Consider the following 20,030-nt stretch of genomic DNA (forward strand, 5'->3'; position numbering starts at 1 on the left):
TGGGCTAGTATGCAGATATAAGTGAGTATATACCATTTGACTCTTTCTGCTTCTGGGTTAACTCACTCATCATGACCATTTCTAGCTCAATCCATTTGTCCACAAATTTCGGGAATTCCTTGTTTTTAATAGCTGAGTAGTATTCCATAGTGTATATGTACCACAGTTTCTTTATCCAATCTTCTACTGAGGGACACTTAGGCTGTTTCCATGTTCTGGCTATTATGAATAAGGCTGCTATGAACATGGTTGAGTGAGGGTCCTAGAAACCTACAAGAACATTATGATGGGCAGATCTGGGCCCAGGGGTCCTGCTCAAGCTATGGCACCAGCCAAGGACTATACGTGCAGTAAACTCTGAACCGCTACCCAGATCTACCCAATGGACAGGGCATTCTCCACAGCTGAGTGGAGAGTGGGGTCTGACTTTCACATGAACTCTGGTGCCCCATATTTGACCACGTCCCCTGGATGGGGAGGCCTGGCGGCACTTAGAGGAAGGATAGCAGGCTACCAAGAAGAGACTTGATACCCTATGAGCATATACAGGGGGAAGAGGTCCCCCTCAGTCATAGTCATAGGGGAGGGGAGTAAGGGGAAAATGGGGGGAGGGAGGAATGGGAGGATACAAGGGATGGGATAACAATTGAGATGTAATATGAACAAATTAATAAAATATATATTTTTTAAATTAAAAAATTTAATAATAATAATAATAACAACAACAACAATAATAAAGTTTTAATCACATAAAAAATCAAGTATGAATTTAGGAAGTACTAGAATACAAGGATTGTAGGGGCAGGAAACTCTCAATTTGGGGTGAGATATGTCACCCAGGCGCCCTGCAGACGGGACCATCAACGCCTTTCCAAAGAGAGTTGAGCCATCTTGGATGATGCAGCATTAAGCAATAGCTTAGTGAAGGAAGTTTGACAGAGTGCTCTAAGTCTCGCGGACCAACAGGAGAAGGCGGGATTATCCATGGGGTTGAGAAGACTGACTAGTATTAAAGGACACAGTCTACACGTCAGCTGAGGGAGGCACAGCTGAGCTCCAGAGCCCTTCAGGCCTCTTCAGTGATTCTGACTCCCAGGTGGGGCCAACCCTTAAAAGTCCCTACTTTAGCCGGGCGTGGTGGTGCACGCCTTTAATCCCAGCCCTCAGGAGGCAGAGGCAGGCAGATTGCTGTGAGTTCGAGGCCAGCCTGGTCTACAAAGTGAGTCCAGGATGGCCAAGACTATACAGAGAAACCCTGTCTCGAAAAACCAAAAAAAAAAAAAAAAAAAAAAAAAAAATCCCTACTTTACAGAGTGAGTACAGGACAGCCAAAGGAACACAGAGAAACTCTGTCTTGAAAAACAAAACAAAACATCAAGAAAAAAGTCCTTATTTTACTTCCAGGTGTCAGAAAAATTCTTGAGCTAGGTGTGGAGGCTTCAGATTGTAGCTCCTCACACCCCTGTGGCCACAACATCTTTATGTGGAGGTGTCACACTACACACACGATGGAGCTGTGAAAACATGTGCAACGTGACACACAAATATCATTGTATCATGATCTGAAATGCTTGGGCAGAATGTCTCAGATTACACAGGGTTTAAGGCTTGGGAATATTTGCAGACAGTTTGTTGGGTCTCAACATCTCTAATCTGAAAATTCCAAATCCAGTATGATCCAAAATCAGAAATCTTTGTTGTTGTTGGTTTTGTTTTTGTTTTCAATATAGGGTTTCTCTGTATAGCCCTGGCTGTCCTTGTAACTCCTTCTGTAGACCAGGCTGGCTTCGAACTCAGAGATCTGCCTGCCTGCCTCTGCCTCCCCAGTGCTGCAATTAGAAGGTGTGCACCATCACCACCTGGCAAATTTCTTGTGTGTGTGCTTGAGATTGAACCTAGGGCCTCCTGCAGGCTCAACTGACCTACATCCTAGATCGCAAAATCTGAGAAGTTTTGAGTTAATGCCAGTGTTTAAAAAGTTTAGCACTTTGAGACATTATAGATTTCACATTGTTCAATCTACACCTGCTATCAAACAGCAGTATTCCTGATTGGTAAAAAAATGCAATACTGAAAACAAATCAAGATGAAGCGTCACTTTGTACTATATTAACTAATCACAATGGACTTTTATTTCACTACAAAACATATTTACCAATTAATTCATCAAAAGATGAAGATGAATTAATTAGTTAGCAAGCAGGTTTACCTTTATTTCTTGAAATTCCTCCTTTTTGATAAGTGTTTCACCAATATTCACTCCAGGAACTAGTTTATTCCCATTTCCTTGGTGTAAAACCTTGTTCTCAACAGTTTCAGTTTGTATCTGAATAGAGGTTCCTACAGGAGCAAACAGAACACAGTCAGGAAAAGGGTTTGAACACTTTTATCTACCTCCAGTCCCCAAACAAGCCTACTGTCAGCACAGAAGGACTCTCGGCTTTACACATCATTATGTATTATTCAAATAAACCAACTGATATATTTTGGGTTTGGGAAAAAAATGGAGTTGAAGAGATGATGGCTCAGAGGTTAAAAGCATTTGCTGTTTCTGCAGATAACCAGGTTGAGCTCCCAGCACCCTCAGTGCACAGCTCACCACTACCTGTAACTCTAGTTGCAGGGAATTTGATGCCCTCTTCTGGCTTCCCAGGTATCTGAGCACACCTATACACATGCCTGTGTACACACATAACATAAAACAATATGTATATTTAAAAGCTAAATATGTATAATTCCCTTAAAAGAAGAAATCACAATTGCTCAGTTGTGAAGCTACATAGTTTTCACTCAAAATCACAGTGGGTAGTCTCGTTCAAGTATGTGATAAAGTCTTTACCGCAGTGGATATTTTCTTTAATAGTGTGTTATTTTTTAATGTACTCATTATATTTTCCAAAATAACATAATTACATAGCATATAAAAGTTATGTGCAGCCGGGCATGGTGGTGCACACCTTTAATCCCAGCACTTGGGAATCAGAGGCAGGTGGATTGCTGTGAGTTCAAGGCCAGCCTGGTCTACAAAGCAAGTCTAAGACAGTCAAGGCTACACAGAGAAACCCTGTCTCAGAAAACAAAACAAAACAAAAAAGCCATTGTGTAACACAATTAAAACTGTTATGTTTAAAAATCTGCAATCTAAAAATTATACTAAAATTTTCTATTTTAAAAGACTACCCATAGTCTCTACTTCTTTGGCAGCTTATCAAAAATCTCACACTGGGAGGCATATCCTTCTTTAAATTACCCATCAGAGTAGGGTACAACAGGACAGGCATTCTCAGTCATCCACGATCAATGGATTGAATTTTTGTCCCCTCAAATTCACAGGCTGACACTCTCTCGCTCACTATCTTAGAATGTGATCTTAGTTGGAAGAGGTAATTAGGTTAAAATGAAGTCAGAAAAAGAGGTCCAGGGGCCTAGGGGGATGGCTTAGTCAGTAAGGTGCTTGAACACAAGCATGCGAACCCATACTCAACCCCCAACACCCACTTATAAGGCAGGTGTGCCAGCATGTGACTAAAATCGCAGTGCTGGGGGAGGTGGAGACAAGAGCATCCTGGGAGCTCAACAGCTAGCTAGTCTTGCCAAGTCAGTGAGCTCTCGGTTCAGTAAGAGACCCCGGCTCAAAACCCGAGACACCCAGCCGGGCGTGGTAGCACACACCTTTAATCCTAGCACTCGGGGAGGCAGAGGCAGGTGGATCATTGTGAGTTTGAGGCCAGACTGGTCTACAAAACAAGTCTAGGACAGCCAAGGCTACACAGAGAAACCCTGTCTCAAAAAAAACAAAATAAAACAAACAAAAAACCCCAAGATACTCAACATTGACCTTAGTCCTTCATACATATGTATACATGTGCATATGTGCAACTAAACATACACACATATACACACATGCACCACACACATACATACTCACATGATTAAAAAAGGGTGGTCTGTGATCTATATGAATAGTCATTGTAAAATCTAGAAACCAGGACTGACATGAGCTCAGGGGGAAGGTGACATGAAGAGAGGAGAGAGAGAGAGAGAGAGGGGGAGGGAGGGAGGGAGAGAGAGGGAGAGAGAGAGAGAGAGAGAGAGAGAGAGAGAGAGAGAGAGAGAGTCACCCCCAGACAAACAGAACCCAGTTTCTCTTGCAGCTCTCATATGGAAATGACCTTGACGGGACCTTGCACACGTTCACCCAGCCTACAGAATACTGACGCCGTAAATCTCCGTTGTTTACATCACTCAGCTTATGGTGTTTTGTTCCAGCAGTAAGGAACCCATACACCAGGGCATCCCCAGCTGGCTCTTGCCCTTCTACTTGAAGAAGGTTGGGCTTCTCGCAGTGCCTCTGGGGTGAGCCCGGTCCTTCTCACACACAATCCCAGCTCAGATGCCCAGTGCCGGATGCCCTGGGTGAGGACCACTGTCCTGAAGAAACTTCAAAAGGCTTTTCAGGGATCACAGCTCACCCATAGGCTTTGGAGACGCGTCTGAGTCCTCCCCTTCCCTTCCCTCTGTCCAGTCCGTGTCACTTTTGACGGAGCTCTTTCCAAAGTGACTCAGGGTGCTTTTAGGTGGCTGTGTGCTGCGTAGCTCTGGGGACATGTACGCCTGGATGAAGTCCTCTTCGTCCAGCTCCTCTTCTGAGCTGAAGGGAGGCGTCCTGTACAAGTCAGAACCAAAACAGGGGTGTGGGGACACTGCCTCCTTGGTTCACAACTTACCAACCAGGTGTCCTTTTCTCACCTTAAAAAAAAAAACTAGTTAAGATCTGCTGCCTTGTTAGCTGAGCCAGCTGAGACTCACAGCCAAACACTGGGCAGTGTGCAGGGAGTCTTGTGGAAAAGTGTAGGAAAGGATGGAAGGACCTGGAGGTGACAGGGGCTCCACAAGAAGACCAACAGAGCCAACTAATCAGGGCCTAGAGGGGCTTGAGGAGACTGAAGCACCAACCAAGGACCATCCATGGACTGGACCTAGGCCCCTACACAGATGCAGCTGAGGGGCAGCTCAGGCTTCATGTGGGTCCCCTAGTAAGGGGAGCAGGGGCTGTCTCTGACTTGGATTCTGTTGCCTGGTTTGTTGTTGTTGGTGGTGGTTTTTTGGTTTTTGTTTTTTAATTACTTCCCCCTGGCGGAGTTGCCTAGCTAGGCCACAGGGGAAGAGGATGCGCTCAGCCCTGATGCGACTGGACAAGCTGGGGAGAGGTGGGCGGGGGCTCCCCTTTCCTGAGGAGTAGGAAAGGAGGGCTAAGGGGAAAGAGAGTGGGACCAGGAAGAGAGGAAGGAGGGGGCTAAGATTGAGAACTAAAGTGAATAAATAAAGAAAATTTAACAACTCCCGTGCCTCAGTCTCCTGCTCTGTGTCTGGTCCCCTCCCTTCCTGCACGAGACCCCTTCTGCTTTCATGACACAGTTTTATTCCTCTTCTCTTTTCTCTCTGCAGTGTTCTTTAATACCTCTTTTTCCCATTCACGGTCTTTCCTCTAGCTTTATGATTGATAATTACCTCCCCCCACCCACAATACACATATAACTACATATATAAAAATTAGAACCCAGGTCCTGCATATGAGAGAACACATCCATACATTTATCTTTCTGTGTATGGAATATTTGGCCTAACAGTAATTTCTAGTTCTAACCATTTTCCTGAATAAAACTCCATTGTGCACACGTACTACATTTTCCTTAGCCATCCATCTCTGACGGACATTTCCTATCTGTGTAGGATAGTAAAGAAAGAAAGACGTATATGTGGCTCCCAGGAAGAACAACAGACCAAAGTCTCTGTACCCACACACGAGAGGCAGTGAAGCCAGCGCCGTCTGCAAGACGCAAACCTGCCAACTATGAAGCAGCGCAGTTAAACAGACTAAAGTTCCCTAAAGGCAGACATGCACAGCCTCCAACATAGACACAGATGTGCACAGCCTCCAACATAGACACGGATGTGCACAGCCTCTACCCTAGACACAGACGTGCACAGCCTCCACCCCAGACACAGATGTGCACAGCCTCCAACATAGACACAGATGTGCACAGCCTCCAACATAGACAGATGTGCACAGCCTCCACCCTAGACACAGACGTGCACAGCCTCCACCCTAGACACAGATGTGTACAGCCTCCAACATAGACACAGATGTGTATAGCCTCCACCCTAGACACAGACTGGACAGTCTCCACCCTAGACACAGACTGGACAGTCTCCACCCTAGACACAGACTGGACAGTCTCCACCCTAGGCACAGACTGGACAGTCTCCACCCTAGACACAGACTGTACAGTCTCCACCCTAGACACAGACTGGACAGCCTCCACCCTAGACACAGACTGGACAGTCTCCACCCTAGACACAGACTGTACAGTCTCCACCCTAGACACAGACTGGACAGTCTCCACCCTAGACACAGACTGGACAGTCTCCACCCTAGACACAGACTGGACAGTCTCCACCCTAGGCACAGACTGGACAGTCTCCACCCTAGACACAGACTGGACAGTCTCCACCCTAGACACAGACTGGACAGTCTCCACCCTAGACACAGACTGGACAGTCTCCACCCTAGACACAGATGTGTACAGCCTCCACCGTAGGCACAGACTGTATAGTCTCCACCCTAGACATAGAGGTGTACAGTCTCCACCCTAGACACAGATGTGTACAGTCTCCACCCTATGCGCATTACAGTCTCAACATTCTTAGCTCTTAAATGCATAAGGCAAACACGTCTAGTGAAGGAAACACATTTCTATGCTCACTGTACTCTGTCTTTCAAAGTGTCGTCACCTCTGCCTCACGGATTGCGACCCTATTTGAAAATGAAACACAAGTTCGGAGCGGTGTTTACCTATTTGAAGAATACTTGTAGAAAGCCTGAATTCCACACACCACATCTGCCTGTGCACACTGGCCCGGGCCTAGACACCCCATGAAACAAAGCCCTTCCCACGAAGTTATGTCCATGAAAAGATGAATCACTATTCATTTCTACTTTATGGCGCCCCAGAGAAGACAGGTAATGTGGGGTTGATAGCTCCAGACTTACACAGTAAGACCTTGCCTAAGAAACAAACAAACCAACACCCCCAAAAAGCACTTTGTAAAGAAAAAAGCATCATTACATATTACAGAGTATTTTTTTTTAATTGGGCTCAGAAAGGGCACCAGCTGAGTATCAGTAGTAATATGTGAAGTTCTTCTCAGGCATTACAAGGAGTCAAAAGACCAATGTACTACCTGACACCTATGTGGTCTTGGACCCAGCCGCCAAGCCCCACCCATTCTGTTTGAATGTGCTCCATGTGGAAGGCTGTATGGAATGACTCGGGCTGGTCCTTTTCCTTAATGAATGCCATGTGGTGAAATGCTACTGGGTGACACAGGAGCTGATGAAAGCATGGCATGAATAATAGCCCAAAAAGGACTCAAAAAGGAATCACAGTGAGTAATTACTGTGGCTTTACCTAATTTACTAAGCCCCTGATTTACCATGAGAGCAGTACTCAGAAATTCTGTATCTACTCCACTCAACTCTGGCACCTCTCCCAGTACTCACCTGCTAGATGAAAACTTTCTGAGAAAATTATTTTCTTTGGTATTTTTCTTAAGTCTGAAAAAAAAATTGGAGGGATTCAGAAAAGTATTTCTAAAGCACACAAGTAAATAATAGAGTCTACACAAATGTCTATGGAAAAACACGGAAGACTTTGGTTATCCACCAGGAACCAGGAGGACCTGTGTAAGTGATTCATTGCCACAGACTCAATGCTTGTAACCCACTAGACTTGTAGTGTGATGACATTCAGAGACAGGACTTTGGAAAGTACTAGACTAAATGGAGGCAGAAGGTTGACTCCCCATGATGAGATTACTGCCTGTGGTGGTTTGAGTGAAAATGGCTCCCATAAGCTCAATTGCTTGGATGCTTGGTCTCTAGTTGGTGGACCTGTTTGGGAAGATTAGGAGGTGTGGCCTCGCTGGAGGGGGTGTGGCCTTGCTGGAGGGAGTGTAAGCTTTCAATCACTACTCTGGCTCATGTCTGCCTGCCTGCTGCCCTCCATGATGGCCTGCTGCCTGCTGCCCTCCATGATGGTCTGCTGCCTGCTGCCCTCCATGACGGCCTTTGGCTCTAACAATCTGGAACCATGAGCCCCGAGTTAAATGCTTTCTTTCATAAGCTGCTTCAGTGGTACTGTTTTGCCATGGCAACTGAAAAGTCACTCAGATGCTGCCTTTACAAGGGGAAGAGTCAGCTTGTCCGCTGTGTGAGGACACGTGGGACAACAGCTCTGGCAGTAGGGCTTGACCTCTGGCACCCTGATTCTGAACACCCAGCCCCCCAAAACCGGCTCCTGCTGTTTCGCTGCCCCAGTCCATGAGGTCGTACTGCAGCTGCTCCTGTTCGGTAAGCAAACAATGCTTCCTTTTTATACACAGTTGAACATACTCACTTTGGGGCAGCCACGTTATCGGTGAACACGGTTCTCTGTCTGACCAGCGGTCTACTTTTTGTGGGGAGCTGGGTTGCTTTGGGTACTTCTTCAGCTGGAAAGGTGGTCATGGGAGGGGCTCTGTGCCCATCTGGAAGAGAAGCACCATTCCTGAGTTTCCACCGCCTTTACAGTCCAGTGAAAAGCCAAACTAAATGGCGCGACACTGCCCATGGAGACTGAAAAGAACAAGGTTGCCTCTCGGGTCTGGGGTCCAGGCTCAGGGTTTCATTATTATTATTGTCTGTTCTAGTTTTTTTTTTTTTTTTGTTTTTTGTTTTTTTTTTTTAAGACAGGTCTCTTATAGCCCAGGTGGGCCTTGAATCAGCTATTTAGCCAAGCATGACGTAACTCCTGGTCCACCTGCCCTCCCAGCCTGAGTACTCGGGCTATAGACCCCATTCACCTTAGAGTGGGAGTCAGGGCTTCTTTCAAAATACAAGCATAAGCCGAGACCCATCATTTCAAGCGTGGACAGGAAGAGAGTTGCCAATGCCAAAGTCTGCAAACACTTAGATGTGTAAGGAGCCTGTTACATCCAGCTCTCATTTGTAGCAATGAAATGCCAGGTGGCAGCAGCAAGCTTACCTGAAGGCACTGACACTTTTTCCTCGATTTTACAGATCAGCTGATGTTCAAGGGATTCTCGGATTTGCTGAATATCAGGCATTTGTCTTGCTAGATCATGTCTGGCCACCTGCATGGCTTTAAGCGATCTATTCAAGATCTCACATGGAATACCGTGTATATCCTGAAGGAAGAAGATGTTGTGTCAAATTATTATTATCCTTGGATGACTTTCATTCATAGACATATGTCAGCATGAACTCTGCTCGTCTGGGGTCCAGGGTCATTTAACGTGGGGGATGGGGATGCCCAACCACATAGCGATGACCTCTCGCTGCCATAGAAGCCTGAAATACAGGTGTGCCTGTTTGTGACACACCTGTCACACCAACAATGCAATGCTGTGTGATTAGCAGCAAATGATCCTACCAAGAGTAGAGGAATTCCGAGAAGGGACGCACCAGAGGCCTTAGCCTCCAAGAGGGGGAAGCGGGAGGCTGAGCTGTGTCTAATGAAAGGTGGAGACAAAAAAGCAGAAGTAGGAAGTAACTTCCAGATGGTCAGGCAGACGGGATCCCTTGTAAGAAGAAAGGACATTACAGTGGAAATGGCTACATCGGGGTAACCCTACAAAGACCTGAGTGATGAGACCAAACACGAAAGCCGAATGCCAACCTGGAACGCTCAGCATGATTCCAGAGAGGAGTCATCAGAGGAGACTTCTGCTAGGACTCTGTAATTAACGAGGTGACCCGAGGAAGTCTGCATCTGATGGGAGTCTAACCAGAAGAAAGGGCTATGTCACGTGCTTTCCTGTCTTCTGGGGCCATGCTCTCCCTAGTCTAGCTATGTCACGTGCTTCGCCACTTCTTCCAAGGGCTGCCTATTTAACCATAGCATTCCACACATCTACTCATCCTTACCCCACCCTCCCTCACCTCCCAGTTTTCCATGTTCACTACCCTACGCCATCGCCCAGGAGAGAAGTCTCTCTCTGTTAGCAGGTAATGGCCATGCCTGAGTCTCCTCCGCTCTTTGTCATCCACCCGATCTGCCCAACTTCTCCTTCCCATCACTGAGGAGGAGCAAAGATTTTCTATACTTGCCTCTGATCATCGGCTTAACGTCTGTCTTCCTCCACCTTGTGGTTAGGTGGAGAGACCTAATCCCACACAGCTGCCAGCCTTCCTAACTAATGTGCAGAATTCCAAACAGTTTCCATCAGGATCCCAGTGGTGGTTGATCTACAAGTGGAAGTGGTTTTCTCCGGCTCAACAGAAAATAAGACGTGGAAGAAGTGGCGAAGCACGTGACATAGCTAGACTAGGGAGAGCATGGCCCCAGAAGACAGGAAAGCACGTGGCTCCTGCCAGGCGAGCGCCGGGACGTGGCTGGTAAGAACAAACATGGTGAAGTAACTGAAGGCACAGAGCAGATTCAAATGCACACGTGGGCTTCCGCACAGTGAGTGGACAGGTGGACCACACAGCTGATGACATCAGGACAACTGCTTCAGTTAGAAAGAAAGTTAGACTTTTCTAATTCTGAACACACACACACACACACACACACACACACACACACACACACACTGGGAAACAAACAAATAAGCAAAAGGTCTCCACACGCTACAAGAAAAAGCATAGATAAGGCTCTGACTAAAATTAAACCCCAGGGGCTGGAGAGGTGGCTCAGCAGTTTAGAGCACTGGCTGCTCTTCCAGAGGTCCAGAGTTCAATTCCCAGCAACCACATGGTGGCTCACAACCATCTATAATGAGATCTGGTGCCTTTTTCTGGCATACAGGCATACGTGGAGGTAAAATACTGCATAATTAGTAAATAAATCTTTTTTTAAAGGTAAAATCAAACCTCAGAAAATTTATGGAAACAGCAAATACGAACATCTACTGGTGCACAAGGCGGGTGGATGTGAAGCACACAGACAGAGGCATCGGCAGAGACGCGGGATGCTACACGGCACACGTGACCAGCACAACCCCGTCACAACACCCGTGAGCGCTTCTTGCAGAGCAGCTGGTGACACGGCCGCGGGGGAGGTAAGGGGAACCTTCTAGGGCACTAGAATTGCACAAAACAGTCATCTGAGTGGTGGCTACAGTTCTCATACACAAACCACCCATGTACCTATGAACGCACACACGTAAGTATACAAACGTGGAGATACACCACATATCCATATGTTTACTCAAATATACATGTACACATGTACATGCGTTAACATATAGCTAGGTGCAAATGTGTATGTTCATAAATACACAGCCATATCCATACATATGTCAACATGCGAACATCTTGACATACAGTTACATACACATGAATTTATACACATCTACATATTATACCCACGTATCAAGCATAAGCATCCATATGGCACAATGTACATTCATACATACATATATACGCCTATGTGTGTATATGTTTACATGCATTTGCATATAATATATATATACATTCATACATATGGAGCTATGTAAACACCCTTGTATTCACCAGCACATAAAGGAGTCCATCAAATGGTTAGAATTCATACACTCAATGTATGCTAATAAAGAATTTTAAAAGTACAGGGGTTATATGGAAGTTGAGGTACTGAGATTATTCAGTCTGGCTTTATTTTAGCTGCTCAGTCACTCTACGTGTGTCAGTGCTCACTGTGACAAGCAGAATGGATCGATGCATTGTAACCACCAGAAACACTCTGCCTCCTTCATCACGAGCCATGTAACCTAGTCAAGTTACCCTATTTTTACATAACACAGAAATAATAATGCCATTTATTCCCAGTGTTATTTCTGTTTGCGAAGGCCTTAGATCTGCACCAGGTACCAGTGAATGCCACCCGCAGCTCTGCTAACCTGAGTCGCATTAACATCCAGTCTCCACATTTGGACAGAGTTAAGGCCACTTCACTTCTCTCATGGGTCTTGATTTAGAAAACAGGGCAGAATGAGCACAAGCTCAGAAAGTGCCAGAATGTTCCACTTTAATCCCAAAGCTTCGCGCACACAAACTCGGAAAGCGCGAGAACGTACCGCTTTAATCCCGAAGCTTTGCAGTTTTTTGCCCAGCTCCTTCTCCAAGTTCCTCCTTAGCTCCTTAGGAGAGTTGCTGATCTTTGAAGTTTTCCTTAGATACGGCTTCTTGTTTAATTTCTGTTCATTTTCTCGTCCTGAAATACAGTTTTATTAAAAAGCAGATTTAAAGAGAATTATACAGATTCATTCCAAGTGGAAAACAACAACACATGACTTTAAGACAAAAAGTAAACATTTGCAAACATTTTAAGGTCTTAGATATTTAATCCCGGCTAAGCATCTTAGCTTCTAAAACTGTTTTAAGTCTGCCTCAGAACTTTAGTGACTTCTAAAACTCCTGATTGGTTCTAAATTATGGTTTATTGAGACAGGGTTTCTCTGTGTAGCCTTGGCTGTCCTGGACTCGCTTTGTAGAACAGGCTGGCCTGGAACTCACAGAGATCTGCCTGCCTCTGCCTCCCCAAGTGCTGGGATTAAAGGTGTGTGCCACCACACCCGGCTTAAATATATATTTCTTTAATGCTTAATATTTTACCAGTGAACTATTTTCCAAAATGTTCCTCTCTAAGACCAGTTAGAATTTATCTTATGAAGAGTAAAATCCAACTTATTTAAATTTCATTTAAGTTTTAAGTAGATAAATTTACTAAATGCCAAATACAAATAGCCAAATCACTATGAATGTAACATTTATATAATTTCTGATTGTTTCATGGTTCTTCTTGCTGTATGTATTTTCTTTTATTTATGTGTAATAGTATTAATGTATATATAAAAAGGAAATATAATTTAAAAATATAAACATTTTACTAAATGTTAAATGTGCATAGCATTTGGGTATTATTCTCTTTCTTCATAGTAGTATTTACTAAAACTACAAAGAGGCTCCCAGTGTCATGGTACTGCCACTGAAACCAGTAAGTGAAGAGCTAGGGGCATCGTGTACAGATACATGGAAACAAGCCACATTAATACATATTTTTAAAAGTGCTAATGATTAACATAGCAACACCAGGACTTGCAAATATATATCATGGAGATTCTATGAACAGGGCTGGTTTAGCCAACTTATAATTTATAGCTTTATAAAAATAATAAAAATTCATAAAAATCCTAGTTTATAAGAGTTTATAAGAGCTACTAAAATTTCACATATTGTGGCTGAAGAGATGGCCGAGTGAGTATGAGCATGCATTGCTCTTCCAAAGGTTCTGTGTTCAGATCCCAGCAACTCTCCATCCCAGTGAATCCAGTGCCCTCTTCTGGCCTCTGAAAGCTCCACACTCACATATATATATGGTTCCTTCGATAAGGAACTGATCGAAGCATGTTTTCAGAGCCTACATTTAACATTAGAAAACACTACTGATAGCTGGACGTGCTGGCGCACACCTATAATCCCTGCACTTAGGGAAGTAGATGCAGGCAGATCTCTGTGAGTTCAAGGCCAGACTGGTCTGCATAGTGAGTCTAGGAGAGCCAGGGCTACACAGAGAAATCCTCTCTCGAAAAACAAAAAGAAAACAACAACAACCAAACAGAAAACAAAAAATAAAAGAGAGAGAGAGAGAGAGAGAGAGAGAAATCAATACTTATTAAACTGAGTGATCCCAGAACTTAAAAGGCAGAGACAGGAGGATCTCTGTGAATTCAAGGCCAGCATAATCTATACAGAGTGAGTTTCTGGACAGCCAGGAGTACACAGGGAAACCCTTCCTTAAAGCAAAACAAAACAAACAAATAAATAAAAAACAAAAGAAGAAATAAGCTGGTTGACTAGTAGAATTGAATCGTAGACCCAGAAATAAACCCACATACCTATGGATACTTGATTTTTGACAAAGAAGACAAAACCATACAACGGAAAAGAGATAGCATCTTCAACAAATGATGCTGGTCTAACTGGATGTCTACATGGAGAAAATTGCAATTAGATCCATATTTATCACCCTGCACAAAACTAAAGTCCAAACGGATTAAAGATCTCAATATAAAACCAGACACACTAAATCTATTGGAAGAAAAAGTGGGGAATAGCCTTAAACTCATTGGCACAGGAGACAACTTCCTGAACAGAACACCAATAGCTCAGGCTCTAAGGTCAACAATTAATAAATGTGACCTCATGAAACTGAAAGGCTCTATAAGGCATAAGGCAAAGGACACTGTCAACATAACAAAATGACAGCCTACAGACTGGGAAAAGATCTTCACCAACACTACATCCAACAAAGGGCTAATATTCAAAATACATAAAGAACTCAAGAAATTAAACACCACCAAACCAAATTATCCAATTAAAAAATGGGGTACAGAGCTAAACAGAGAATTCCCAACATAGGAATATCAAATGGCTGAGAAATGTTTAAAGAAATGCTCAACGTCCTTATTCATCAGAGGAATATAAATAAAAATGACTCTGAGATTCCATCTTACACCTATCAGAATGGCTAAGAACAAAACCTCAAGGGACAACACATGCTTATTACAATAATTTGTATCAGTTTGGCCTATGAAGCCAATAACTGACAGAGTCTGAAATGTACTTTAAAGCCATTAGCACTACAGGCCAGGCAGAATCTAAACTGATTCTAGTCTACTCCTAAATTAAAACAAACTACTCTAAACCTCATAACATACATATATTCCAAGCACTTGCCAATTTGATCCTTGGGCTGCTTCCCTGCCCCCTCAACTGTCAATTCTGGCTCCGCCCCTCTAGGAAATCCCACCTTCCATTTCCCGTCCTTCTGCCCAGCTGATTGGCTAAACAGTGCATTATTGACAGTTGTCACATCCACTCAAGACATTCCTCCACACATGCTGGTGAGGATGTGGAGAAAAAGGAACACTCTTCCATTGCTGGTGGGAGTATAAACTTGTACAACCACTTTGGAAATCAATCTGGTGCATTCTCAGAAAATTGGGAATAGCACTACCTAAAGACCCAGGTATTCCACTCCTGGGCATATACCTGAAAGATGCTCCACCACACAACAAGGACATTTGTTCGACTATGTTCATAGCAGCCTTATTCGTAATAACTAGAATCTGGAAACAACCTAGATGCCCCTCAACTGAAGAATGGATAAAGAAACTGTGGTACATTAACACAATGGAATACTACTCAACTATCAAAAACAAGGAAATCTTGAAATTTGCAGGCAAATGGATAGAGCTAGAAATGATTATACTGAGTGAAGTAACCCAGACCCAGAAAGACACACACAGCATAAGTTATACAAGTTCATTGTTAGCTGATCAGATCATGGTCATGTCAATCACTAGTCTATTTTCACAAGAATATACACCTAGGTTTAATAGATAGATAGGATTCTATAGATAGATAAGGTAAAATAGATAAGGTCTTCAAAAACCTCAGAGTCCTACAGAATATGGCATTTAAAGATTTTTTTTTTTTTTTTTTTTTATGATTTTAAGGATCCTTTGACAATAAGACAGGTTAAGTCCTGGCAACACCCAGCCTACCTCAAAGAAGATGATGAGCATCAGTGAACCTCCTTATGGAGATGGCTTCAAATGTGGCAAACAAGTCACTGGGGAAAATGTCCTCATTTCTACCACAGACAGAATTCTGCTTAAAACTGGGCAAGCTTGGATGCAGGCAGAGTTGAAAGCCAAACTCTGCCAAGACAGGGTAAGCAAGTTCTCAATAGTTCCTTCCTCACAAATATGAATGTCAGATATATTGGGCCAGAAGGCTGAAGACGATGCTCCAATGTTATAGTGTTGAGTGACTGTCTAGGCAGCGAACTGTCTCTGTCATTTGCTCACTTTGGAAGCTGCTAACTTGTACTTCCTGTTTACTCAGATAATTAATTTTATTCCTTCTCAAGTCTGTGATGGGGTTGAAGACGAGACAGTTTAGTTTTACAGGTAAGCTTAGTTGTTTAGGGGTTAAGATGCTTTTAGGTCTACATTGAAGTTTTTAGGTTGATGGAAATGAGATTTGATAGATAGTGATTGACACTCAGTATGGTGGACTCACCAAGATAGCAAAGAGATAAAAAAGATGTTTTCTCCAAGGTTGCCAAATACAAATAGGCAAAATGTTATGAATGTGACATTTGTGTAATTCCTGATTGTTTCATGGTCCTTCTTGCTGTATGTAGTTTATCGCATATATGTGTAATAATATAAATGTATACATAAAAATAAAAAATAAAATTAAACAAAAGAAATGAAAAACAAAACAACAACAACAACAACAAAAACCAACCAACCAAGAAAGAACCCTGAGTGTTATGGCACCTGCAGTCACCGCACTTGGTGGGGACAAAACCAGACTTCAGGCACATCTGGACTACATGAAATCCTGCCTCAAAAACACAGTTTTGAAAAGAAAAGATAATTACACAAGTTTTTATAAGCTTCAAAAATATTTAAAAATAATTTTTAGAAATGCCAAATGAAATGTACAAGCAATAATAGCTTATCCACTCAGACCAATGGCAGCACCCCAACCCACCTTGTGTATATTATTTTTCTCTATTTCATACCTAGTGCTTACATCCTGTGATCTTTTTGACATTAAGAGTAGTTTGGGGAGCTGGGATGGTGGCACACGCTCTTAATCCTAGCACTCAGGAGGCAGAGGTAGGCCAAGGCTACAGAAAAACCCTGTCTAGGAAAACAAACAAACACAAAAGAGTAATTTGGGCACTGGAGCCATGGCTCCCAGGTAGAACCCTTGCTTAGCATGTACTAGGTGTCTCTCACCATCTGGTGAAAATACACGTCACGTTGTCATCTGGTCAGAAAGTGTCTGTACTGAAATAAAGGATTTTCGTTTTTGAGTTTCCCAACACAGGGAATTCTTATCAACTTACGTACATAAAAATGCAATAAAACAGAGGATATTGGAATATTAGGAGAACAAGATAATGAAATCTTTTATATCATACTAGTTGAAAATACAATCCAAATCTAAGGGCCTTTCTCGCTTTAAGTACGGCATGCTGGGCACCATGGTCTCCTTCTTTTTGTTTTTTATTTTCTTTAGACAGGGTTTCTCTGTGTAGCCTTGGCTGTCCTGGACTTGCTTTGTAGAGCAGGCTGGCCTTGAACTCACATCAATCCGCTTACCTCTGCCTCCCGAGTGCTGGGATTACAAGCGCGCCACCACTGCCCTACCTTGTCTTTTGAGGTCCAGATCTGAGCAAATAAGTAAATACTGATGCTTTGTTACCTTTTTCTTCCTCTGAAGAAAGTTCCTCTATTGGCTCTAGGACATGCGATGGGAACGCCTGCTCTGTTAATGAGTAATGCAAACACGTTTGTTTCCTTCCAAACAATTTACATATGCATACATATCGATATACGAACTACTATATACATATCCACAGACATTTTGCTGAAATAGCAAATTTCTACTGGGAACATATTGAGGCAGTTGCTTTTCATTTCATTACCTTTTATTTATTCTTTTTATTATTAATTAATTTTTTCACTTTACATCTCAGTCACAGCCCCATCCCTCCTCTCCTCCCAGTCTGACCCTCCCTTCCCCTTCCCACCTCTCCTATTCCTGAACAAAAGGATCCCAACCCCCCTGCCCAACCCACCCACCCCAATTCCCTGTGGCCTGGGCAAAGCAGTCCTGTCAGGGGGAAGTGATCAAAAAGCAGGCAATCAAGTCCATGTCAGAGACAGCCCCCATACCCTTACTAGTGGACCCAGAAGAAGCCTGAGCTGCCCATGAGCTCCATCTATGTAGAGGGTCTAGGTCCAGCCCATGCACAGTCCTTGGGTGGTGCTTCAGTCTCCACAGGCCCCTCTGGGCCCTGGTTAGTTGACTCTGTTGGTCTTCTTGTGGAGCGCTTGTTATCTTTAGGTCCTTCTGTCCTTCCACCCACTTTTCCACAAGACTCCCTATGCTTCACCCTTAGCATCCATTTCAAAGCGCTGCTGGGTGGAGCCTCTCAGAGGACAGCTCTACTAGGCTCCTCTCTGCAAGCACAGCAGAGTATCTTTAATACAGGGGTTGGCTCTCTCCCGTGGGGTGGGTCATGGGTTGGGCCAGGCACTGGTTGGACATTCCCTCAATCTCTGTTCTATCTGTTCTATCTTTATCCCTGCACGTCTTGTAGGCAGGGTGAGTTTTGCATCAAAGTTTTTGAGGGTGCATTAGTGTTTCCTCCCCCTGCTAGGAGTTGGTGTTCCCTTCAGTCTCTGTGGTCCCTGCTAGAGTGCCCCAACAGAAAAACCAGAATAGCTAAACCAATCCTGTACAATAAGAGAACTTCCAGAGGAATCTCTATTACTGACTTCAAGCTGTACTACCAAGCAATAGTAATAAAAAATGCATAGTTACTGACACACAAACAGACAGATTGATCCACAGAATTGAGTCAAAGACCAAAAAATAAACCCACACACCTATGGACATTTGATTTTTGACAAAGAAGCCAAAACCATACAATGGAAAAAATAACAGCATCTTCAACAAATGGTGCTGGTCTAGCTGGATGTTTAAATGTAGAAAAATACAAATAGATCCATATTTATCACCCTGCACGAAACTCAAGTCCAAGTGGATCAAAGATCTCAACATAAAACTAGGTTCACTAAATCTATTAGAAGAAAAAGTGGGGAAGAGCCTTGAATTCATTGGCATGGGAGACAACTTCCTCAACAGAAAAGCAGCAGGTCATGCACTCAGGTGAACAATTAATAAATGGCACCTCATGAAACTGGAAAGCTTCTGTAAAGCAGAGGATACTGTCACTCATGCTGGGGTGGGCCTTGGCGATGCAACTGTCTGAGTCATTTCAGCTCCTCTAAGCCACCCCAGTGAAACTCACTGTTCACCAACCTGGAGTCTGGCGGCATCTGCACTTTGATCCATTGCGGGATCTCTATCTCGGGTGAACAGACATGCATATGGCATCTCCCCAGAAAACGTTTTGTCACACAACAAGCCGGCAGTGGGTCAACAGCTACTGACTGCTCACCAGGCAGCCAGGTTCTCTGTTAGTACACATATAATTCCTCTTATTTGGAAGGCCTGGTTTTATTAAAGGGTGTTTTTAGTATGCTAACTTGGGTGGATATGCAGCTGTGTGAAAAATAAATTTACATATGTACGTATATATTATATATACACTGTATTTTCACACACACACGCACGCGCGAATCAACTCCTGTAGCTTTTCCAGCAACCCAGTCAATCTAACATCTATTGTCAGCTGTACGAGAGAAATGTATTTTAAGCTTCTTCAAATAAACTTTTGGGATACAGTGTATTTCTAAGTAGGACACAACTTTAAATTTGAATGGGCCCACAGCCCCTTGAAGGAGAATTTAAGTAAATCAGGTATCATTTTTTTTTCAGAATTATTATTCAGGATTGAGATTTTAAAATTATTTCTAGCTTGAAATACAGAAAGGACAGATTTAAGAAGGATGACTAGTTTCAGGGTTAAATTTTTTTTTTCTATTTGTTTTTGTGTATGGAGGTGTACGGCCACCACTTCTGTGTACTATGCTGCAGTGCCCACAAGAAGCCAGAAAAGGCATCAGATTCCCAGGAAAGCAGTTCCGAGCCCCGTGTGGTGCTGGGACTTGAATGTGAGTCCTCAGGAACAACAGCAGTGCCCTTCATCTCTCAGCCACGGCTCACAAAGTCGCACGGTAGCCAGCCACGCTGGCACACACCTTTAATACCAGCATATAGGCTGCCACGCTGGCACACGCCTTTAATACCAGCGTGCAGGCTGCCACGCTGGCACACGCCTTTAATACCAGCATATAGGCTGCCACGCTGGCACACGCCTTTAATACCAGCATATAGGCTGCCACGCTGGCACACACCTTTAATACCAGCACGCAGGCTGCCACGCTGGCACACGCCTTTAATACCAGCGTGCAGGCTGCCACGCTGGCAC

At 43.7% G+C, this 20,030-nt stretch overlaps 1 protein-coding gene across 1 annotated transcript in view; it reads right to left on the reverse strand.

Annotated features, from left to right (window-relative positions):
* Window positions 1-20,030, reverse strand: part of Dzip1 (DAZ interacting zinc finger protein 1) — a 66,534-nt gene that overhangs the window by 3,702 nt on the left and 42,802 nt on the right. Inside the window, 7 exon segments of the mRNA XM_051161027.1 lie at window positions 2,210-2,340; window positions 4,473-4,666; window positions 7,565-7,618; window positions 8,460-8,589; window positions 9,087-9,249; window positions 12,121-12,257; window positions 17,333-17,395. Of these exon segments, the coding sequence (XP_051016984.1) occupies window positions 2,210-2,340; window positions 4,473-4,666; window positions 7,565-7,618; window positions 8,460-8,589; window positions 9,087-9,249; window positions 12,121-12,257; window positions 17,333-17,395 (872 nt within the window).

Source organism: Acomys russatus, chromosome 18, assembly GCF_903995435.1.
Source record: "Acomys russatus chromosome 18, mAcoRus1.1, whole genome shotgun sequence".
NCBI lineage: Eukaryota > Metazoa > Chordata > Mammalia > Rodentia > Muridae > Acomys > Acomys russatus.